Below are 22,385 nucleotides of genomic sequence, written 5' to 3' on the forward strand. Positions count from 1 at the left end.
TCGCTTTGCTCTTATTTTATTTATTTATTTATTAAATTGCCCGTCTGGCTGGTCACCCAGCCTCTCTGGGCGATGTACAACAGTACACACAGTTTAAACAGTACAATTACACATTAAAACATTGTTTTTCTAAAAATACCCTAATCCACCCCAAATGCCTGCCTGAACAACCAAGTTTTCAATGTGTGATGGAAGCGCATTAAAGAGGGGGCACGGCGGAGTTCCCTAAGGAGGGAGTTCCACAGAGTGAGGGCCACCACAGAGAAAGCCCTCTCCCTCGTCCTCACCAGCCTAGCTGTCCTGGTTGATGGGACAGAGAGAAGGCCATCCAAGGCTAATCTTGATGAGTGGCCTGTCTGGTGTTGCTGGAGGCGCTCCTTGAGATAGGCTGGGCCAGAACCATATAGGGTTTTTCAAAACCAACACCTTGAATTTGGCCCGGAAAACAACTGGTAGCCAGTGCAACTCCTTCAGCACCGGAGTGATGTGATCACGCCAGCAGCTGCCTTTAATCAGGCGAGCCGCCGTCTTCTGTATCAGCTGCAGCTTCCGAACTGTCTTCAAGGGTAACCCCACGTACAGCACATTACAGTAGTCTAGACAAGAGGAGACCAGGGCATGTACTACCGATGGGAGCAGATGGTCGGGAAGGTAGGGGCACAGCCGCTGTATCAGATGGAGTTGGTACAGTCCGGCTCACAGCTGACACCTGAGCCTCCATGAACAGCTGGGACCTGGTCTTCCAAGAGTAGCCATACCTCATTCAACACCAGGTCAACATCCCCCCACCTCCTCTTGTCTCCCACCAGAAGTACCTCGGTCTTGTCAGGGTTCAGCTTCAGCTTATTCCTCCCCATCCAGCCACTCACCGTCTCCAGACATTTGGACAGGGATTCTACGGCCAACCCTGGTGAAGATTTGAACGAGAGGTAGAGCTGCATGTCATCCGCATATTGATGACACCGCACCCCAGACCTAATGATAGCCCCCAGCGGCTTCACATAGATGCTAAATAGCATCGAGGAGAGGATGGAACCCTGTGGCACCCCACAAGTGAGCGGCACGAGTCCGAAACCTCCTCTCCCAGTGCTACCCTCTGGTACCTGCCAGAGAGGAAGGACCAGACCCACTGTAATACGATGTCTCCAATGCCCAACCCCTCCAGGCGGTCCAGGAGGATACTGTGGTCAACGGTAACAAAAGCTACTGAGAGGTTGAGGAGAACAAGGAAGGAGCCCTTCCAAAGCCCTCCTCATATCATCCACCAAGGCCGTTTCTGTCTCATGCCCAGGCCTGAAGCCGATTGAAATGGATCTAGATAATCGCCTTCTTCCAAGTGTGCCTTCAACTGCATCTCTGCTACCCACTCAATTATCTTGCCCCCAAATGGCAGATTCCTCCTACCTTGGCTATTTCCTCTCTCATCACTTTCCTATTCATTAGTAGGTGCTTGCTCATGAGTAAGGAGAGCCCTGCTGGAGCAGACCAAGGGTCCATCTAGTCCAGCATTCTGTTGAATGAGTGCAACATCACTCTCCTGCCCATGGGCATACTGCCTCTGATACTGGAGGTAGCATGTAGCCATCAGGACTTAGTAGCCATTGATAGCCTTCTCCTCCAGGGGTTTGTCTTTTAAAGCCATCCAAATTAGTGGTCATTCCTACATCTTGCGGAAGTGGATTCTATAGACTTCTAGACTTGCTCCTAAGCAGAGTCTTTTCTTGGCTGGCGGAATGCTTCGGGCCCTGGTGCCCATATCCTCCTGCTGCTCTCATCCTTGTGTCAGCTGCCTGAAAGACATACCTGCCCACTGCCTCCACAGTTGGGCCACCCAGTTTGGGGTTGACCTCACCTGAGTTGGCTCTCTCCCTCCTTCACCCTTTTCCCCTGGCATAGACGCTGTTTCTGTGCAGTGGGAGTACCCCTGACCCACGCTGTTTTAACTCTAAAATCAATTTCTTAAACAGATGCTGTCTCACTGTTTCCATAGCTCCTAAATATAATATTTAAACGGTGTTGAACCTGGGGTGGGGTGGGGTGGGGTGAGACTTGTGAACATTTAAGAATTCCTTTGATTGTGACAAAACATAACTATACAGACTTCCCTCAAACCAATATTCATGCCCCTCCCTATTGCATACTTTAAACCATACATATCGTTTGCACACAAACCAAGAACAGCTAAAATTCATAGGAATCTCTGTGGCTACCATGAGGTACTTCCATGCACATTGGCTTTTGCCTCCCCTGCTCAATTCCTCTTTTTTAATTCCATCTGCAGCCTCAATTCTGCCATCACCCACTCCTGGTCGAAGTTCTTGAAAATGTGACTCCTGGAAGCAGAATTGTGACCAACTATGCCTATGATTAAATATACCTCTTGCATAATTATGATTGAATATGCCTCTTGCATAATTTTTGTTTGAAGCACACCATTTGGAATTGTAAAGGGGAGCGCACTGTACATATTGAATTTATTTAACTATTTTATTAACACTGATAAGTAGTCACTGGCTGTCATTTTCTTCTGTATTAAAACGTAATGAGGAAAGATAAGCAATTCAGAATTTCACACTAAACAATTACAAGGCAGTTGTTTAATGTATTCGATTTACAATCAAGCTGTCTTTTTTTCATGATCCCTTTTCATATTTGTAATTGAAATACCAGATTTATTTATGTTAGCAGTTGCATTTCCAATAGCGACTAAAAAGAAATGTGCCAGAAATAATTTCATGTACCTGAGCAACCTAGCAGCTTTTGCACAGGCAATGCAATACTTCTGGATTATTACTATTCTTTGGAAGGCAGGTAGGTGTATAATATTTAGACAGCAGTTACAAAGAAAAAAACACACAGTCCTTTATGTGAAACATTTAGGGGTAGCTGAGACTGGCCATTTTGAGTCTTGGCAATATTACTTGTGTGAAGCAGGATGCTAAAAGTCACATAAGAAATCACTGAAGGAACCAGTAACTGATCTCAGGTCCCCTCATTCCTAAATCCCTAATGTTCTGGACAAATGACAGTCGAGACCGCGAGACAAATCAAGTTCCTTAGGATGTGAATCGCTCAACTGCCCTGAGCAGTGCGAAGTAGCCAGGGTGTGTGAGAACTGCCGCCTGGTCCGCATAGCCCGTTCTCCCCAAGGCCACCTAGGAGGCAGTGCTTTTCCGCCGCAGCTCGGCCAGTTGTTGACCGCGTCTCTGCAGCACCTCCTCCCGTTTCTCTTGGTAGTGCTGGTATTGCCGGGCACGCAGCTCCTCTGTCTCGGGGAAAACACGCCGTCTGCAGTAAACAGCGGCACACAAAGAAATAAGCGACTCGGGGCTCCTTCACACTGAGCTTTTATCCCGCGATTGAGATCGCTCCTTCAGGGAATGTTGCGGGCTCTTTACCTGACGCAGCAATCATCCAAGGCGTCTCCTGCACTAGATGCCCTTTGTTCCATTTGTAAATAGATCGCGGATAATGAGCTATCAAATTACCCCGTTGTGTTGCGCTTCAGTTTCCTCTGTCAAAAGAGGAAAAGCGGCAAGAAGAGATCCATGAAAGATAAGGGAAGACTCAGATACGGGGAGAAGGGGGTGAGGGGAAGGAAGCGGGTGAAAAAGGGAGTCGTCGTGATCTTGCATTTAAAACGGAAGCAGAAAGCCCCCTTTTAAATGCAGGATTCCAGGTGGGTGTAGAGATAGATGCCCTCAGCGGGGCTCACTTCCAGGTCAGTGTGCATAGGATTGTAGCCTGGGCCTGACAGCAAAAACTGCGCATGAGTGGTGCGTGGGTGGGTGCTCCATTTCGTGGAGCACACAGGCAAAACAGACATTACTTCAAATGTGTTTCTATCAGCTCCGTCTCTTTTTAATTTTTATTCTAGAGTAGGTGCAGGGCCCCGATCTAGATCTTAAAAAGCCCACCTACCCCCTACGCTAAGGGCCCAATCCAGATCGGGGGCCCTGCACCTACTCCAGAGTAAAATGAAAGGGCGGGGGGAAGATAGCTGCTAAGCACACGTTTAAAGTAATGTCTTTCGGGGGGCCTCAGAATACGGATCTTGCATCGACAGGGCACGGGAACACTTTACCGCGGAACCCTATGCATATTTACTCAGAAATAAGGCTCACTGCGTTCAACGGGGATTACTTCCAGGTAAGTGTGCCCAGGACCACAGGCTTAAATAACCACTTAAAAGCCAGGGCGCTCGAGAGGCACACACGCGCTTTCCTTCCGGCCTTAACTGCTTCACCCGCAACAGCGCCACTCCTCCTCCTCCCTCCGAGCTCGGACTCCTCTTCGCCCGTCCCTGTTCGCCACCTGTACACGAGGGCGGTCGCCAGAGCGCATAAGATGCTTCCAAATAGCAGGGGCTTCGGCAGCCGCCTCCTCGCACTCAGACCCGCTGTGGTTGGGAGGATCTTGGCGGCAGGAGCCCCGCCCCCAGCGCGCCCCCTCCGGTTTTCTGCTGGCTGGGAATTGTGGTCTATGGTGTTGCCCTTACAGGGGCTCTTCCGCCCATTCATATACGTAAGTTCCGGCTCCCTGTGCTTTGCTGGTCTCCCTTAGCATTGCTCTTGCGTGGCTCAGAAGCTTGATGCGGGTTGGGGTATAAAGCGAGGGGCTGCAAAGGACCCCAGGAGAGCAGGTAGTAGAGTGGGTGGGGAAACGAATGGGGACGCTTTCCTCCCGTTCCGGTAGAGTTCCTCGGCGGCTTTGTCGAGGAAGTTCGCTGCCATTTGGCTTGCTAACGTTTGCTGTAGCACGGCTCCTAAAGCCCCCTTCTCCAACCTGGTGCCCTCCAGTGCTGGCTGGGTGATGGGAGTTGTAGTCCAACACATCTGAAGTGCAGCAGGTTGGGGGGAAGGCTGCTGTAGGGAGTGGAGAGCGAAAAAGAATATATCTCTCATAACGCGAGTTAAATTGATGGACAGGAAGTCCAGGAATGATAAAGGAAGCACCTTCCCCTCACACACAATGCATGCGCTTAATTTATAGAATTCATTGCCACAGCATGTGGCAATGGCCAGTATTTTAGTTGGCATGTTTAAAGATGGGGACATTATGTATGGATGGCTATTAGCTCGGATAGGTAAATGGAACCTCCATGTTCAGAGACAGTATATTCCTCTGTATTCTACATGTACGGACAAACTACAAGGGAACACCATCCCCTTCATGGCCAGTTTAAGAGTGCCCAGGGACATCTGGCTGGACAACGTTGGAAGAATGCCAGACTAAAGACTACGCTGATTAGATAAGCCAGTTCATATGTTTGTTCCTTTAATAGCTGTATAACAAGGAAAAATTTAGCGGATGAACTTTTGCTCAATACTGTATTTACATATCAATAACAACTTTGCGTACTTAGCTTCTGCTTGTGATGGCACAGTGATGGGACAAAAGGCACAGAAACCTTGTCAGAATAGATAGAGGAGGGGTTTCCCCATGATGGGATCACCCTAGGAGGGTGGAGACAGTTGTGGGAGGAAAATTAAATTGTGCATTGAATGTGAGAAATTCTGGGAAAGAGGTGCTTTTGGGGTCTCTTCCATCAGAAAAGGACTGCCTTGCCATAGCAAGTTACAAACATATTTACTAAATATTTCAGTTAAGAGGCTAAAAATGAAACAAAAGAAAATAGGGACAGAAAATGTGTGTTATCAGTTGTGCGATGATCATTTTATTGTGTGTGTGTTGTTTTGTGTGACTGATTTTGGTTATTGTTGTTGTTTTCATTGCTCATGGCTAATCAGTTATGATTTTTGTACGCCAGTCTGGTATCTGTAAGGATGAAAAATGGTTTAGAAATATTTAATAAATAAATTTTTAATACATAAATGTTGACGCCCACTAGGGCTTTTCAGCACTCCTAAGAACATGCTGGATCAGACCAAAGGCCTCTCTAGCCTAGCATTCTGTTCACACAGTGCTGGTCAACCAGATGCCTATCAGAAGCCCACAAATGGGGCATGAGCGCAATAGTCCCCTCCTAGTCATATTCCCCAACAACTGGTATTCAAAGACATACCGCCTCGGATACTGGAGGTAATATATAGCCATCATGACTAGCAGCCATTGATAGCCTTATTAGACATGAATTTGTCTAATCCACTTTTAAAGCTGCCCAAGTCGGTGGCCATCACTACACCTCGCGGTAGTAAATTCCATACCTTAACAATGTGCTGTGTGAAGAAGTGCTCCCTTTTATCTGTCTTGAATCTCCCGCTGTTCAGTGTCATTGAATGACCCCGGATTCTAGTATTATGAGAGAGGGAGAAAAATGTTTCCCTATCCATTTTTTCCTCACCATGCATGAGTTTATGTACCTCTATCATGTCTCCACCCCCCCACCCCCTTATTCACCATTTTTCTAAGCTATAAATCCCCAAACTTTGTACCTTTTCCTCATAGGGGACTTGCTCCAGCCCCTTGATCATTTTGGTTGCCCTTTCCTGCACCTTTTTCAGCTCTACAATATCCATTTTTAAGTTGTGACCAGAAATGTACAGTGCATCCAAGCGTGATTGCACCATAGATTTATTATGAAGGCATTATGATATTGGCAGTTTTATTATTGATTCTTTTCCGAATGATCTCCAATATGGAATTTGCCTTTTTACAGCAGCCACACACTGCGTGGAAGATTTCACTGAACTGTCCATCTTAACCCCAAGATCACTTATCTGGTTAGTCGCTGCCCGCTCAGTCCTCATTTGTGTATATATGAGGTTATGATTTTTTTTTATCCCAGTGTGCATCACTTTACACTTACTTACAATGTGTAGCATTTGCCATTTTAATGTCTATTCTCTAAGTTTGCAGAGATCTTTTTGGAGTTCTTCGCTATGCCTTTTTAAAAAGCACCCTAAATAATTTGTTGTCAGCAAACATGGCCACCTCACTGCTCATCCCTAACTCCAGATCATTCAGTAATATCATCACCCCTTAGACATTACTAGGAAGTAAGTCCCACTGTTTCAAGTTCCACATAATGGGCATCCTTCCCCGCGTGAGGCAACGCCATAGGATTTCCATAGAACATAACAGAGCTTTGTTTTACTCCCTCTCCCATTGGCACACACGCTCAGAAACTCCATGTGCCAGGTTGTTATGGGGAAAGGGGGCCTGGGAGGTGTGCATGGGTTGGGCAGGTGCTGCACCCATATGCAGGTAAGATCAGGTCCAACGTATCTGGGATCAGTAGTATGTAGTTCAGAATGTTATTTCAGTTGTCTTTTTATCTAGCACCATGTCCCAAAACCAGAAGGACCTGCTAAGTCTGGGTCGACTTGAGTACCTGCAAGCCCTAGTCACTGAATTCCAGGTGACAGAGAGCTCTGGTGAGTATAATTTATTGGCCACTGGCTACTTTTGTTCTGGTTCATGGATGCCTTGTCCATCTCAGTTGCTTCTTTCCTAACCTCAAGGATTGTTTTTATTATATTGCAGAAGCCAAGGAGCAGGTGCTGGCCAATCTAGCTAACTTTGCTTATGACCCCAAGAACTACGAATTCCTCCGGCAACTCAAGGTCTTGGACCTGTTCCTAGATATGCTCACTGAAGACAATGGAACCCTCGTGGAATTTGCACTTGGTAAAGCCTGGATTTAAACTGAATATTTGCCATGAATTAGAACAATTTCAAAAAGCTCATGGCCCATCAGTGACTGTAGGATGCCAGCTTCTGCACTTGGAATTAGATTGCCACCAGTTTGAGGGGCTGCGGCTCAGTGGTGGAGCGCCTGCTTTGCATGCAGAAAGTCCCAAGGTCAATCCCCGACATCTCCAGGTTGGTCTGGTAAAATTCCTGCCTGAAACCCTGGAGAGCTGCTGCCAGTCAGAGTTGACAATACTGAGCTAGATGGACCAGGGGTCTGACCCAGTATAAAGCAGCTTCCTATGTTTCCTAGTTTAAGGCAGGGGTAAATGTGGTAACCACGGGCACCAGTGTGCTTCCAGACACCTTTCGTGGTGTCCACCAAAGTGCCCTACGTGTCCCACTTACTTTTTTTTAGCACATTTTCTTACCAGCAGATGGGATAACTGTGAAATAGGTTTCTCTTAATGCTGAAAGCTGTGCATTCAAAGGAGTTGCTTAGTGTGCTGGGGCTCAGCCCCCACTTCTGCCTTGTACTTAGACTTTTAGGCAGATTACTTGTCTTTTGCCATGGCTCCCATGGCAGCCATTTTGTTGTGGTGCCCAGGACAGTTTATCAAATCGCCAGTTGTGCCCACCGCCCAAAAAGGTTGCCTACCCCTGGTTTAGGGACATCCTTGGGATGTCAGAAAGTTGTTCAGTGTGAAAGAGTGAGGTTGAAGAGGGTTAACTATTGTAGCTCAAAGCAATTTTACCCATTTTCCCCTACTATAGTGCCAATATAGTGCAGTGGTTAAGACTATAGGGAGGGAACTCCTCAGTACAGATCTTGCCTCAGCAGTGAACTCAGCAAGTTGCCTTAGGTCAGTCTCCATCTCTCTCAGCCTCAGTCTTCCACCTAATCCAGGATGGGTGTGTTTTTGTGTGTAAGGATTACTGAGATAATGAAACTCTGAACTTGGAAGCACTGTACTAAGTATCATCATAATTAAAATCTGCAACCTTGATTAGGGCGAGGTAACGTCTTCATAATTGGGAAAAAAAATCTAGTCAGGGCAGCCAAACTGATAATCTTAGGAGAGGAACAGGTACTACAGTAGTATATGTTGAGAAAATACCCTGGAATAAACACAGTGACCCACACAATGTGGGAATCATTGTTCGCTTCATTATCGTCATGCTATTTGATGACAGCATATGAATAATCCAGGATCCAGAATAGTTTAGCAAAGGGCTAATTTTATTTCTGGAAGCCACATCCAGTATGGTTGGGCCCCATACCTTTCCAGAATCCTGTCATGTGCAGGGCACTCCACATCCTGGAAGGGCTGCTTGAGCTGAATGAGCAGGAAGGATGCTGCAGAGCCAAGGAGAGCAAGAAGGACAGGTTTAAAATAAAGACCAAAAGAAGACTTGGAGGGTACAAGTAGATCCCACAAGCCCAGAGTACAACTGAGGGCAGCAGGACAAAGTGGAATACTCTTTTGCAGAGACTACTGCAGTTGCAGTGGCACAGTGCCTTCTAGAGTCATGTGGGGAGATTAGCACGAATGCTTTGGTCAAAAGGCAGAGGAAGGGTTTTTCAGAATGAAAGCAAGCGAGGTTATTGCAATCATGAATATTCTAGATAGCTTATTTTATAACAACACTGGCTTCTTACAAGTGTCCTACATAAAATAGTTATACTTTTTTATTTTTCAGCAGAAAACCATGTGCTAAACTACATTTTTAATCAAGAGACATGGCACAGTGTCAAAATGGTTAAACATCAATTAGTATTGCCACACTGCGAGAACCAGAAACTCAGTTCCCAGCCTGTAATGCAGTGTGCCTCTTGCTTGCCCTTCCCTTTACCTGCCCTTTGCCAACAGATTCCAAGTTCTTATAAAGCCCATTTTGCAAGTAGCGTGCAAAGTTTTGCGATGTTTATAAAACAGATGACCGCCTTACTAAGAGGTTACACGCACATTGTAATAAGTTACCTCTTGGCACCTGCATTCTCCCTTTTTTGGTCAGATTTCACAAAAATCATGAAATCCATGCAAAAGCTAGGAAAAAACATGGGTTGGATCCAGATCTGTTGTTCTGGTAGCTCCAACCGTCAGGAGCAGATTTGGAGGGCATATGGTGGGGGGCTGCAGCGGGCGGAGAGGACATGGGAGTCACCAATGGTATTCTGCCACTGATGGAACGATGGATATGGATCCAACTCCAGGAGTATAGTTTTCTGAATTATATAGTTTTATTAAAAATTCAAATTCTGTAATCAGAATGGTTTGTACTGCCAAGTAGCAAGGAGACTGTTCCCTCTTGGCTACTTCTTCAATTTCTGATCAGGTGTGGAAGTGTTATAAGATCTTACCATTTGGAAAGACAGTACAGATGACTGGCTTTCCTAGTGGCTATATCCACACTGTGGTAAGTTACCACTCAGTTAATAGTTGTCTTTTATTCACCCAACAGTATACTTATTCCAGCATGCCACTGTCAGGACTAAGAGAGGTTTGTCTTGCACCTCCTGAGGGATGCTCTTTATGGTGAGCATTATTATTAATAACTTAATCCAATGGATGTCTCCTCTGAATTCAATGGGAATTACGTCCTATAAGTAATTGAATGCAAAGAGGAAGCAGCAATATTTCTAGGTGGAAACAGAGTGGAGAGGTATTCCAAAGCCAGTTCTGGCTACATTTAGTACTTGCAGGCTGCAGAAGTAGGAACCCAAAATGCATAGTGGAGGACGGGGGCAGGGAGGGACACACGAAGCAACCTAGTTGGCTCAAAACTGCTTGAAACAAAAAGAAGTTGTTAATATCAGGCAAGCAAAAATCCTGTTACTATCCTTGTTATTGCATTCTTTCTCTCCTGTTTCAGGTGGCCTTTGTAACCTCTGCCTGGATAAAATCAACAAAGACTATATCTTGGCAGCAGATGGGGTAGCTGCTGTAGTCAACTGCCTGTCGAGTTCCAACGAGGAGACTGTGTTGTCTGCAGTTACTACTCTAATGTACTTGACCACACCCCAGTCGCGCCAACAGATCACTGCTCTTCCCGTGGTAGAGTGCATGCTGCGCTTTTCCCTATCAGCTAACAGGAGGCTACGAAACCTGGCAACTGTCTTCCTTGAAGATTACTGCACCCCTCTTCAGGTAGAGGAGGCCAGGAACCTGACCAAGCACACAGCTTTAGGAATCCCGCTACCAAAGGATTAATGCAGCAGAGTAGGCCGCCAGAGAGATTTTTCTTGAATGGGAAACAGCATATTGGAAAAGCCAGTTTTAAGGTGAGGAAGCCATTCCAGAAATCTCACTTTAGAAGTGATGATTAGGGAATTAATGATTTCGCATATGCTCGAGACTGTGTCATTTGGGGGGCTCTTTAGATATTTTTTGGTGCTTTTCAATTGGTTCTGTCATGTCGTGTTATAAATAGTTGCTTTGTTGTTCAGTCGTTGTGTCCGACTCTTCCTGACCCCATGGACCATAGTACGCCAGGCCTACTTGTCCTCCGCTCTCTCCCGGCGTGTGCTCAAGTTCATATTCATTGCATCGGTGATGCTATCTAGCCATCTCATCCTCTGCCATCCCCTTCTCCTTTTGTCTTCAATCTTTCCCAGCATCAGGGTATTTTCCAGGGAGTTTTCTCTTCAGATTAGGTGGCCAAAATATTTGAGCTTCAGCTTCAGTATCTGTCCTTCCAATGAGCACTCAGGGTTGATTTCTTTTAGGATTGACTGATCTGACCTCCTTGCAGTCCAGGGGACTCGTAAGAGTCTTCTCCAGCACCACAGTTCAAAAGCATCAATTCTTCGGCGCTCAGCCTTCCTTATAGTCCAGCTCTCACAGCCATACATTACTAGTGGGAAAACCATAGCTTTGATTATACGGACCTTTGTCGGCAAGGTGATGTCTCTGCTTCTTACTATGCTGTCTAGGTTAGCCATAGCTTTCCTCCCAAGGAGCAAGCGTCTTTTAATTTCATGGCTACAGTCACTGTCTGCGGTGATCTTGGAGCCCAAGAAAATAAAATCTGTCACTGCTTCCATTTCTTCCCCTTCTATATGCCAGGAAGTGATAGGGCCAGATGCCATGATCTTCGTTTTTTTAATGTTGAGTTTCAAACCAGCTTTTGCACTCTCCACTTTCACCCTCAACAAGAGGCTCTTTAGATGCTCTTTGCTTTCTGCCATTAGGGTGGTATCATCTGCGTATCTGAGGTTGTTGATAATTCTCCCAGCAATCTTAATTCTGACCTGTGATTCATCCAACCCGGCGTTTCTCATGATGTACTTTGCATATAAGTTAAATAAGCAGGGCGACAATATGCAGCCTTGTCGTACTCCTTTCCCAATTTTGAACCAATCGGTTGTTCCATGTCCGGTTCTTACTATTGCTTCTTGACCCTCATACAGGTTTCTCAGGAGACAGGTAAGGTGGCCTGGTACTCCCATCTCTTTCAGAATTTGCCACAGTTTGTTGTGATCCACACAATCAAAGGCTTTAGCATAGTCAATGAAGCAGAAATAGACGTTTTTCTGGAATTCTCTTGCTTTCTCCATGATGCAGCGAATGTTGGCGATTTGATCTCTAGTTCCTCTGCCTCTTCGAAACCCAGCTTGTATTTCTGGTAGTTCTCGGTTCGCATACTGCTGAAGCCTAGCTTGTAGGATTTTAAGCATAACCTTGCTGGCATGTGAAATGAGCGCAATTATACGGTAGGTTGAGCACTCTTTGGCATTGCCCTTTTTTGGAATTGGAATGTAACCACTGTTGAGTGTTCCAAATGTGTTGGCATATTGAGTGCAGCACTTTAACAGCATCATCTTTTAGGATCTTAAATAGCTCAGCTGGAATACTGTCATCTCCGCTAGCTTTGTTGTTACTAATGCTTCCTAAGGCCCACTCGACTTCACTCTCTAGGATGTCCGGCTGCAGTTCAGTGACCGCACTATCATGGCTATCAGGGACATGAAGATCTTTCCTGTATAGTTCTTCTGTGTATTCTTTCCACCTCTTCTTAATCTCATCTGCTTCTGTTTGGTCCCTGCCTTCTTTGTCCTTTATCATGCCCGTCTTTGCACAAAACGTTCCCTTGATATCTCTGATTTTCTTGAAAAGATCTCTAGTCTTTCCCATTCTGTTGTTTTCCTCGATTTCTTTGCATTGTTCATTTAAGAAGGCCTTCTTGTGTCTCCTTGCTATTCTCTGGAACTCTGCATTCAGTTGGATATATCTTCCCCTTTCTCCCTTGCTTTTCGCTTCCCTTCTTTCGTGAGCTACTTGTAAAGCCTCATCAGACAGCCACTTTGCTTTCTTGCATTTCTTTTTCTTTGGGATGGATTGAGTTGCTGCCTCCTGAACAATGTTACGGACCTCCGACCATAGTTCCTCAGGCACTCTGTCTATCAGGTCTAATCCCTTAAATCTATTCATCACCTCTATTGTATATTCATAAGGGATATGATTTAGGTCATACCTGAATGGTTTAGTGGTTTTCCCTACGTTCTTCAATTTAAGCCGAAATTTTGCAAGAAGCAGCTCATGATCTGAGCCACAGTCAGCTCCAGGTCTTGTTTTTACTGACTGTATAGAGCTTCTCCATCTTTGGCTGCAAAGGACATAATCAATCTGATTTCGATATTATCTGGTGATGTCCATGTGTAGAGTTGCCTCTTGTGCTGCTGGAAAAGAGTGTTTGCTCTGATCAGCGTGTTCTCTTGGCAAAACTCTATTAGCCTTTGTCCTGCTTCATTTTGTACACCAAGGCCATGCTTGCCTGTTATCCCGGTGATTTCTTGACTTCCTACTTTAGCGTTCCAAACCCCTATGATGAAGAGGACATATTTTTTGTGTGTTAGTTCTAGAAGGTGTTGTAGGTCTTCATAGAACCGATCAACCTCAGCTTCTTCGGCCTCAGTGGTTGGGGCATGGACTTGAATTACTGTGATGTTGAATGGTTTGCCTTGGATTCATACTGAGATCATTCTATCGTTTTTGAGATTGTACCCCAGTATTGCTTTTCCCACCCTTTTGTTGACTATGAGTGCTACTCCATTTCTTCTAAGGGATTCTTGCCCACAGTAGTAGATATAATGGTCACTTGAATTAAATTTGCCCATGCTTGTCCATTTTAGTTCATTTAGTCTGATTCCCAAGATGTCGATGTTCCATCTTGCCATCTCACATTTGACCACCTCCAGCTTACCTTGATTCATTGATCTTATATTCCAGGTTCCTAAACAATATTGTTCTTTACAGCATCGGATTTTCTTTTCACCACCAGACACATCCACAGCTGAGTGTCCTTTCCGCTTTGGCCCAGCCGCTTCACTCTTTCTGGCACTACTTGGAAATTCCCTCTGCTCTTCCCCAGTAGTATATTGGACACCTTCCGACCTGAGGGGCTCATCTTTCGGCGTCATCTCTTTTAGCCTTGTGATACGTTCCATGGGGTTTTCTTGGCAAGAATACTGGAGTGGGTTGCCATTTCCTTCTCCAGTGGACCACATTTTGTCAGAACTCTCCGCCATGACCTGTCCGTCTTGGGTGGCCCTGCACAGCATAGCTTATGGCTTCACTGAGTTACGCAAGCCCCTTCGACACAACAAGGCGGTGATCTGTGAAGCCTTAATAGCTTTATACTGGCGTTGTGGAAGGGAAATGGGAGGGTAGGATGCAGTTCCTTTAACTCAGAGATGGGCAACTTGTGGCCCTGCAGATGTTTTCGCCTGTTACTTCCATCAGCCCTAGCCAGCATAGCCAATGAAGAATGATGGGATGATGCTTTAACTGGAGCAGATTTGTCATTAAGAAGCAGAGTAACATGGCAGATTATTGTACCCTAAGGGACATAACTGAATTCTTAGTGCTCTAGGCCTCTACCAATCCTCTTCTGGCTCTGCACACATCAGCTACTGATATTTTGTAGTTTTATTTACCTGTAAATATGACAAAGACTCCATGCAGGGATTTCACATTTTAATAAGTCAAATAATGCAAGCATAATTAGGATGAGATACTATTCTGTTGTGTATTTGAGGGGGATAAATGGGACATCTTTTCTCATCTAGGGCAGCTGACTGGGTGTGTTCTTCCTTGCAGTGGGGTTTCCTTATCAGCTGGTGCCTCATGCATTTCAACTGGCAGTGTGACAGTACATGCCCCTCTCTTTAGGCATTCTTGGCGCGTTTGGTCTCCATTATTGCCCTCCAGTCATCAGTCCAAGACTCCAGTCTCCTTCGTGGGGGCTGCAACTTTAGATGCTTGTTATGGCAGCAAGAGAACAAGATGTGCTCCCAGCTCGGATTAGGCTCCACCCCTGAGAAGGAAAAGTTGAAAGATCAAAAATTTCATCATCACCTGAGGTAATGGTAAAGCACTTTGATGTGAAAGCCACATCTGAAATCCTCATACCTTTAACAACGTTCTTGTCATCAAAAAGCACATCAGCTGACACGACTGTCTTATCTCTGGTCAGAATTAGTCGCTCCACAAACTTGGGACCCAAGTGTTTTGCAACCCAGCTGTACTATCAGGTGAGGAGGGAGCAGTATTAGAATAATTCTAATGAGAGCTTTAAAAAAAAAAGACTTATTCACTGTAGGGTATCATGACATGGAATTTAGAGATCTGTCAGAGTAGACCTGGGACTGATTACAAAGCTCATCCGAAATATATTCTACAAGCCTTGAAAGACATTTTCTCATTTTGCAAATCACTTAGGCTGCAATCTTTAACACATGAACTTGGGATTAAACCCCACTAAAAGCAGTGGTCCTTACTTCTGAGTAAATATGCATAGGACCGTGCTGTTAATCTGGCTCCTAGACTAGACCTGGATGGCTTCCTTCAGAATCTGGAGACCTTTGGGGGTGAAGTTCTTTAGTTAACTTAACTCTCTCTCCCGTATCCAGGAGTCTCACAGTGTTGTTCATAGAACAGAGTAAGTCTTTAAATAAATGGGGCCAAAAGGCCAAGAATAAAAGAAGTTGTAGGAATAGGTTTGCTTGGATTTGTTTACATACAAGATTCACAGCACAATCCTATGCATATGTACTCAGAAGAAAGTCTGATTGCAAAGAATGGGGCTTTCTCCCTAGTTGTGTGTGTTTTAGGATTACAGCCTCAATCATATGTGATTACACAAAGGAATACTGTTCATTTATAATCTTCATAGAATCATGACACACCTATTGCTACCTCTTGCGTTGTTTTGGCCTTCTGACTGCATTGGGTTGGATCCAGATCCTTCGTTTTTACCAGCAGAACATTGCTTATGGAACGGAACTTCTGCATCCTCTCCTTCCCTCTGAAGCATCCCCCTCCCCCTCTCCACATCTGTTTGGGGGGGTTGGGAGACTTTCTGGAGCAGATTTGGAGGGTGGTGTCCTGGTCGTGGAACAAAGGCCTAAAGGCCTTTCTTTATGTTCACTTCTAGTAACTCTTAACAATTCCTGCATAGTTAAGCTGATACTATTCTATTGTCCTATTGCTGCCTTGATGATTTTGATCAAAGAGTGGGACAAAATAACTGTAATAAACACTGTGAATTTGAAAAGAAAAAAAGTGACTTTTCTCAGTTATGTTTACTGGCTACCGATGGGAGAGCATAACCTTCATGCATGCGACAAAGTGGGCTGTGGGCCTACGGAAGCTTATGCTACGTATGCCTCATCAAATGTGAATGGCTGTAATCACAATTAGGCTTGTGTCTCTTTAAAATATCAGGAGCAGTGAGCAGATCATGTCCAAGAAGCTCCTTTTAGAACAAGACAGGAATAGCCTTTACAGTTGACAGGGCGTACGAAAGAAAAGAGCAACTTCTGGGAGCGGGAGTGTGTGATATAAATATTAAGATGCGTATCAGGGTATCCTACTGTATACGCAGCAAATATAATTGCTTTCTGTCAAAAGGCTTATAAACCATTCAGCTGATTTGTACCAAGTTATTCAAAAGCCATGGAATGCTGCCGTCGGTGAGGGGGTTTCATGTTATACTGGACAGTCATAAACCTTGGGGTTCAGATTCTGGTCTACCATCACCACCTAAGAACTCAGCTTCCTGGGCCAAGGCAGGCCAGCCCCTCTGTGACGACAGGGCGGCTAAGCAAATAGCCTGGCTGGGGAACCAACCCGCCTCCCTCTCGCCATGACAAAGTAGATCAAACACTGGCATCAGAGATGAGGCAGGGAGAAGAAAGAGAAAGGAATGTGTTTCAGTAGCACTCATAATTCATTATACCAATGGATGCTTTGCATTACATAAGGTTGGAGTTGGAGAAAAGTAAGCCAAAAAGAAAGGGGGGAAGGCTAACAGTTGCCAACCTTCTCTGGGATGCAGTATTCATATTTCCGTAGAGGGCTTGTGCAAATAAAGACCTCAGTGCTGAAAAGATATGGCACTATTAGTCACTATAGGAGAACATATGTGTTAATATCAAAATGTTATGTATTTCAAATGGTCCTTACTTGGGCATTTGGATCATTTCTTGCATTGCTTCAATAGCTCCAGGAATGGGATCCAAACCCAGAAAGAAGCCTGGTGACTCATACACACTGGCTAACTTAATCTAAAACAAATCACACACAGAGAAATTTATTTTTTACTGTAATGTTCTGAACAGGGTTTACTCATGGCTTAAAATTCAAATAGCTTTGGAGAACAAATGGAGGGACCAGAAGAGACAGCCTGCCCACTGAAAGGGCTGAAGAACCAAACCATGTATACTGTCAAGCAGTATGAGAGGTAAAGCTGCCTTTAAAAGCAGGAAGTTAAGAATGTTTTATTTATACATCCAGGCTTTTTTTTTAGTGTTTGCTCTTACAGTTAGAACTTATTCTTATGTTTGTTTTGTTCTCTCAAAATACGAGAACCTAGGGTCATCCATTGAAGTTGAACGGTGGAATATTCAGGACAGTCCAAAGGAAATACTTCTTCACACAGCAGATCATTACATTATGGAATTCACTACCACAAGATGTAGCAACGGCTGCCAACTTGGGTGGCTTTAAATAAAAAGGGAATCAGACAAATTCATGGAAGAGAAGGCTGTCAGTGAATACTAATCATGATGGCTAGATATTGCCTCCAGATTCAAAAACGGTATGCCTCTGTATGTACGCGAGGTGCTGGGGAACACGAAAGGGAAGGTGCTGTTGCACTCATGTCCTGCTTGTGGGCTTCCCACAGGCAGCTGGTTGGCCACTCTGTGAACAGGACACTGGATTTGATAGGCCTTTGGTCAGATTCATCTAGGCTGTTCTTACATTCTTAAAACTGATTTTATAATGTATTTTTTCCCTCTACTCCCACTTTAAGAATATTAGTTGCAAAGCAAATTAAATTGACCTAATACATAATTTAAGACTGGTACTGCACGGGTTTTTTTTTCATTGTTGATCATGTAAAGTTTCCTGGCAGGGGAGAACTCTCATGCAGCAAAGCTAGGTAGGTCCCCAGCTCAAGTGCTGGTTGAAGGAGCTCCAGGGGGCACTTTGGCCAGGGATTGGATGATGTCAGGGGGCATGGCCCACAGAGGGCTCATTCTGGGGTCATCTGCCCCCCCCCCCCCGCAAACAGTTTGATTTACCTGACTTGCAAAGAGGTTGGGGTTTTTTTTGCTTATGTAGATGCCAATACGTAATCTGTAGTTATGAGAGTGAATCACCAGTGGTCATTCAGACCTAGTAGTTAATATATGGCACTCTTTCACTTTCCACCAGTGGCATATGTATCTCCGTTCACAATTCAAAGGTCTTCATATGAGAAATACAAACTGTTTCTTTAATCTGTAGTTTTGAGGGCTTTTTTTTTTTTTTCAGGGAGGGAGTTCCCTATAAGTCTGGTCTGTCATTTGTTGATATTGTTCATGGTATGGTCTGAGGGTGCATGATGCAGTGACTTTGCTGAAGTGAAGCAGGGCTGAGTATGGTCAGTGCCTGGATGCGGGACCACCTGGACATTATCTTGAGTTCTAAGTTGGAAAAGAAATACAAATTCTGCAATATGTTTGGCAGTTGCATCACACTGACACCTGAGGTTTTAATTAATCTCTTCATGAAAAGGGTGGAAGGAGTTTTGCCAGACGTTTTTCTTACAATTATAGTTAGCATGTTATTTGGTGACAATAGAGCCCCAATCTTTTAAAAAATCATATGTGGAAGATACATAACACTTAAACACCTTATTTCACTATGTTAATATTGTTATGAAATATTGAAATAAACATGTACATGTAAAGATTCACACTTCACATACAATTGACACTGCTTACAGAAGGCACGTGTACACCTTTGACTGTGGCAATGCTCTCCCAAGCCTCACTGTCCCATTGCTAAAAGCAAACATGGGCTTATTTGTTCAAACATTTCAGTCAGCATTTAAGCGTGGGGGTTATTGGTACTACCAAAAAGCTGCGCCCATGTGAGTTCTAATTCTAGGTGTACCCACCTAGCTGCAATTTTAGACCCCATTCCTAATCAACTGTGTGGTTGTCATTCCTGCTGATTTCAAAGGGATACAAGTACATTCAAGATTGGCACTTGAGTGATCCAGTGAAGTCACATCCATATTGGATGCGATCTTGAGAGATCTGGTTTCACATAACTTTGGGGAAAAGCCTCTCTCGCACTCTCTTTCCAAGCCTGTTTGACAGTGAAGGGGGAAGTGTACTTACTGGCCCCTGCAGAAAAGTATCTTAGTGTTAACCGAAATTGCACTGGGCACTTTTTGATAACTTTCCTATGGTAAATGTGGGTGAAAGAGCAGGCTTAACAGGTATTTTGAAATGCTGTTTTCTGTAGATAAATTTCTCAGTTTCTTGGGCTTTTCTCAAGTATTTGATGATAACATGATTCTACCACAAAAGTACAAAAGTGGGCAAAATTCCACACCCTGAGAGCCTCCACAACAGTTTTAAAACCAAATTTCTAGCCCCTAAGGCTCCAATTATAGCCTTGAATTGAAGATCCAACTGGTTTGCTTTAATTGTTACTGCTGAGTGCAATATGCAGAATCCTTCCTGGATTACACCACTTCAGAAGAGGTATGGGGAAAGCCCATGCCTGAATGCTTCTCTCATGTTTGTTTTGAAACACTCTGTAAATGAAAAGCTAGCATGCCTAGGAGAAATGTTTTAGCCTAACTTTCTTGACATGCTAGCTCTCCATATGTAAGGAGTTGCACTCAACAGGTATTCATTCTCAGGCTTTGTCTTGCATATCTCAATCTGCCCTCTGGCGTTATGGAAAAGGCAGGCATTTTATACATGTGGAAATATTTTCACAGTAAACAAGCAATTATTACATCTCTGGTGCAGCTCTACCCAACACTGCACTATTGTTTTCTGACTGCTGCACCAGCTGATGCGAAGAGAAAACTCCCTGGAAAAGACCCTGATGCTGGGAAAGACTGAAGGCAAAAGGAGACGGGAGGGGGGGGGGGCAGAGGATGAGATGGCTAGATAGCATCACCGATGCAATGAATAGGGACTTGAGCACGCTCCGGGAGAGAGCGGAGGACAGGAAGGCCTGGCGTGCTGTGGTCCATGGGGTCACGAAGAGTCGGACACGACTGAACAAGCACCAGCTGAATTTGTCTACCCCACACTATTAAAGACCCAAAAACCCTGCGGGGGGGGGAGGCACTAGGGCATCTCAGCTGAAATCTTGATTACAAACCCTAGCATTAAAAGTGATCCGTATCAATACTGCCGAATGAATGGTGCACTAGTTACTCTTTCGGTCAAGGGCCTCGAGCTGACAAAACTCCAACAGATCAAGCTCTTCCTCTTCTGCTAGCTACACGTGTTGATTTTTTGTCCATCATATAACTGTTACGGCACCGTAACCGTTTCCCCACCGTGGCGCCCCTCTACGCCGACAAGTCTTGGCAATCGAGCTCTCCGTCAGCGAGCAGGCTTTTCTCGCTTCCCCTTTCTACTGCAGCGCACGCCAGGGCCTCCCGAGCTGTGCCGACGGAGGGGGTGCTTCGAGACGTGGCTTTTACCTCGCCATCATTGCGGGACTGACAGACGCCCAGAAGCGCCCCTGCCCCACGATCCCGCTACCGCCGGCCAGAGGGGCTCACCCCCAGATCCTCCCGCAAGCAGCGGTATTGCTCCCGCGCTGAAAAGCCCCTTCGCTCCGCCAATTCTCGCCAGGGTAGGCCGCGAGAAAGCCCCGCAACGTCCCGCCTTCGAAATCGGCCAGGACCCCGTCCACGTCCACCAGCACGCGAAGCGAAGCCATGCTTCCCCGGCGGCAAGCGGAGCAGGCGCGGGCCCATCGAGCAGGCTTGGTATGCCCACGTGGTGGGTGGAGTCGAAGCGTTGGGAGACGCTGGGGATGGGTTTTGGCCCCGACGACGCGTGATCCGGTTCCAGAGAAGGAATCACGCCGAAAGGGCAGAGGAGGAGGGCGGATCGTTTCAAGCGCATGATCAGAAGCCGGAGTTGGGAGCGAAAGCACGCGGAAGAAGCTGCCCGCCGGGAGTATCGTGGGGAGGGGTTGGGTGATCGGAGTTTTCCCGTTCATGGGTTTACGGGAGAAGGAGCGGCAAGTAAACCACGCTTCCCATTTTATGTTAATGAGCCATTAAACAGCATCTTTAAAGAGAGACTTACTTTGGAGTGTGCGTTTAAAGTTATCGCAAGGTCGCTTTGGACATAGATTCATAGAATAGTAGGGTTGGAAGGGGCCTACAAGGCCATCGAGTCCAACCCCCTGCTCAATGCAGGAATCCAAGTCAGACCATCCCTGACAGATGGCTGCCCAGCCTCGTCTTGAAGGCCTCCAGTGTGGGAGAGCCCACCACCTCCCCAGGTAATTGGTTCCATCGTCGTATTGCTCTAACAGTCAGGAGGTTTTTCCTGATGTTCAGCCGGAGTCTGGCTTCCTGTCACTTGAGCCCATTATTCCGTGTCCTGCACCCTGGGATGATCGAGAAGAGATCCTGGCCTTCTTCTCTGTGACAACCTTTCAAGTACTTGAAGAGTGCTATCCTATCTCCCCTCAGTCTTCTCTTCTCAAGGCTAAACATGCCCAGTTCTTTCAGTCTCTCTTCATAGGGCTTTGTTTCCAGTCCCCTGATCAGCTTTGTTGATGACAAAGTTGATGTTGATGACAATCGGCATCAAATGGCAAAAGATGGTACATTTGGCAAATTATTTTTTTTCCTTGCGTTAAATGTGACTATCAACCGCCAAACAATTCTGCATAAGAATTAATTATGCGTCCCGTCAGGTCTGAGAAGGCACATCAACTACATTCCCACAGTAAACTGGAAGACTTCACGTGCATCAGAGTAATAAATACAGAAACGAATAAGCTTAATTCATCCCTTTTAGTATTCAGCAATACTATTTTAATACAAAACATACGATGGTATAGCGCTATATGGGATCTGTACCACCTCTTGCATCGTAACATTTGAGCAGGCCCCGTTTTACTTAACTTACAGCTGGATTGCTGTGACAGTTTATCGACAGAGTCCCCCTCCATATAGTCATGGCATTTCAGACAACTTGCGAAGCTTTTAACATTTGTACGTAGTTGTATATGACTTTTAATGTGCTACCTGAGCTTGGCAGATGGCGCACATAAAAAGGAAAACAGATTTATTGGGAGAGGAGAAATGAGAGAACTATTGTCAAAGTTATTAGTGAAGCTACAAAGCCATTTTGTTCTGCTTAAAACCCACCTGTCCCATATTTACAGTTCTGTCCATTTGTGAGTTAGTTTCAGCCAAGGGAGAAAGATTGACTTCCCACCAAATGAATCCATAGGTAGAGCTGG

At 45.3% G+C, this 22,385-nt stretch overlaps 2 protein-coding genes and 1 long non-coding RNA gene across 17 annotated transcripts; 1 reads left to right on the plus strand and 2 right to left on the minus strand.

The window, feature by feature from the left end:
• Positions 1–33: 33 nt before the first annotated feature.
• LOC146354054 (uncharacterized) lies at positions 34–4,424 on the minus strand. Of its 7 annotated transcripts, none has more exons than XR_014788286.1 (3): positions 4,125–4,424; positions 3,399–3,514; positions 2,458–3,288 (listed from the first exon to the last, which is right to left on the minus strand). It is a non-coding gene; the product is annotated as an uncharacterized LOC146354054 (long non-coding RNA). The 7 variants fall into 7 exon arrangements; XR_014788287.1 differs by having other exon boundaries at positions 2,471–3,288; positions 4,108–4,424; XR_014788288.1 differs by lacking the exon at positions 3,399–3,514 and having other exon boundaries at positions 34–3,288.
• Positions 4,425–4,533: 109 nt separating this feature from the next.
• Positions 4,534–16,145, plus strand: ARMC7 (armadillo repeat containing 7). Of its 9 annotated transcripts, XR_014788284.1 has the most exons (7): positions 4,994–5,251; positions 6,618–6,683; positions 7,243–7,337; positions 7,447–7,590; positions 10,057–10,130; positions 10,468–10,876; positions 14,766–16,144. XR_014788284.1 is itself a non-coding variant. In XM_084838052.1 (6 exons), the coding sequence occupies exons 1-5, from the start codon at positions 5,091–5,093 to the stop codon at positions 10,113–10,115; spliced, it is 525 nt and encodes a 174-aa protein (XP_084694178.1). In that variant the 5' UTR covers positions 4,994–5,090; the 3' UTR covers positions 10,116–10,130; positions 10,468–11,039. The 9 variants fall into 9 exon arrangements, 3 of the variants coding, with proteins under 3 accessions (XP_084694177.1, XP_084694178.1, XP_084694176.1); XR_014788281.1 differs by lacking the exons at positions 4,994–5,251; positions 10,057–10,130 and adding an exon at positions 4,534–4,642 and having other exon boundaries at positions 6,620–6,683; positions 14,766–16,145; XR_014788279.1 differs by lacking the exon at positions 10,057–10,130 and having other exon boundaries at positions 14,694–16,145.
• On the minus strand, positions 14,556–20,840 carry NT5C (5', 3'-nucleotidase, cytosolic). Its single transcript, XM_084838054.1, is given in 6 exon segments — positions 14,556–14,910; positions 15,006–15,120; positions 16,917–16,977; positions 17,061–17,161; positions 20,680–20,744; positions 20,747–20,840. Coding segments are annotated over 6 exon segments (585 nt in total). The 3' UTR covers positions 14,556–14,761.
• Positions 20,841–22,385: the final 1,545 nt, after the last annotated feature.

The sequence above is a fragment of the Heloderma suspectum genome, chromosome 2, assembly GCF_057233095.1.
Source record: "Heloderma suspectum isolate Gila_16-S chromosome 2, 16-S_ref, whole genome shotgun sequence".
Classification (NCBI taxonomy): Eukaryota; Metazoa; Chordata; class Lepidosauria; order Squamata; family Helodermatidae; genus Heloderma; species Heloderma suspectum.

Coding starts and splice junctions, on each gene's coding strand:
- ARMC7 (XM_084838050.1), top strand. CDS start 5,091: ATGGAACCTCCATGTTCAGAGACAGTATATTCCTCTGTATTCTACATG. Junction 6,684..7,242: donor ACCCCAAGATCACTTATCTG/GTTAGTCGCTGC, acceptor CTTTTTATCTAG/CACCATGTCCCAAAACCAGA. Junction 7,591..10,467: donor CCTCGTGGAATTTGCACTTG/GTAAAGCCTGGA, acceptor CTCCTGTTTCAG/GTGGCCTTTGTAACCTCTGC.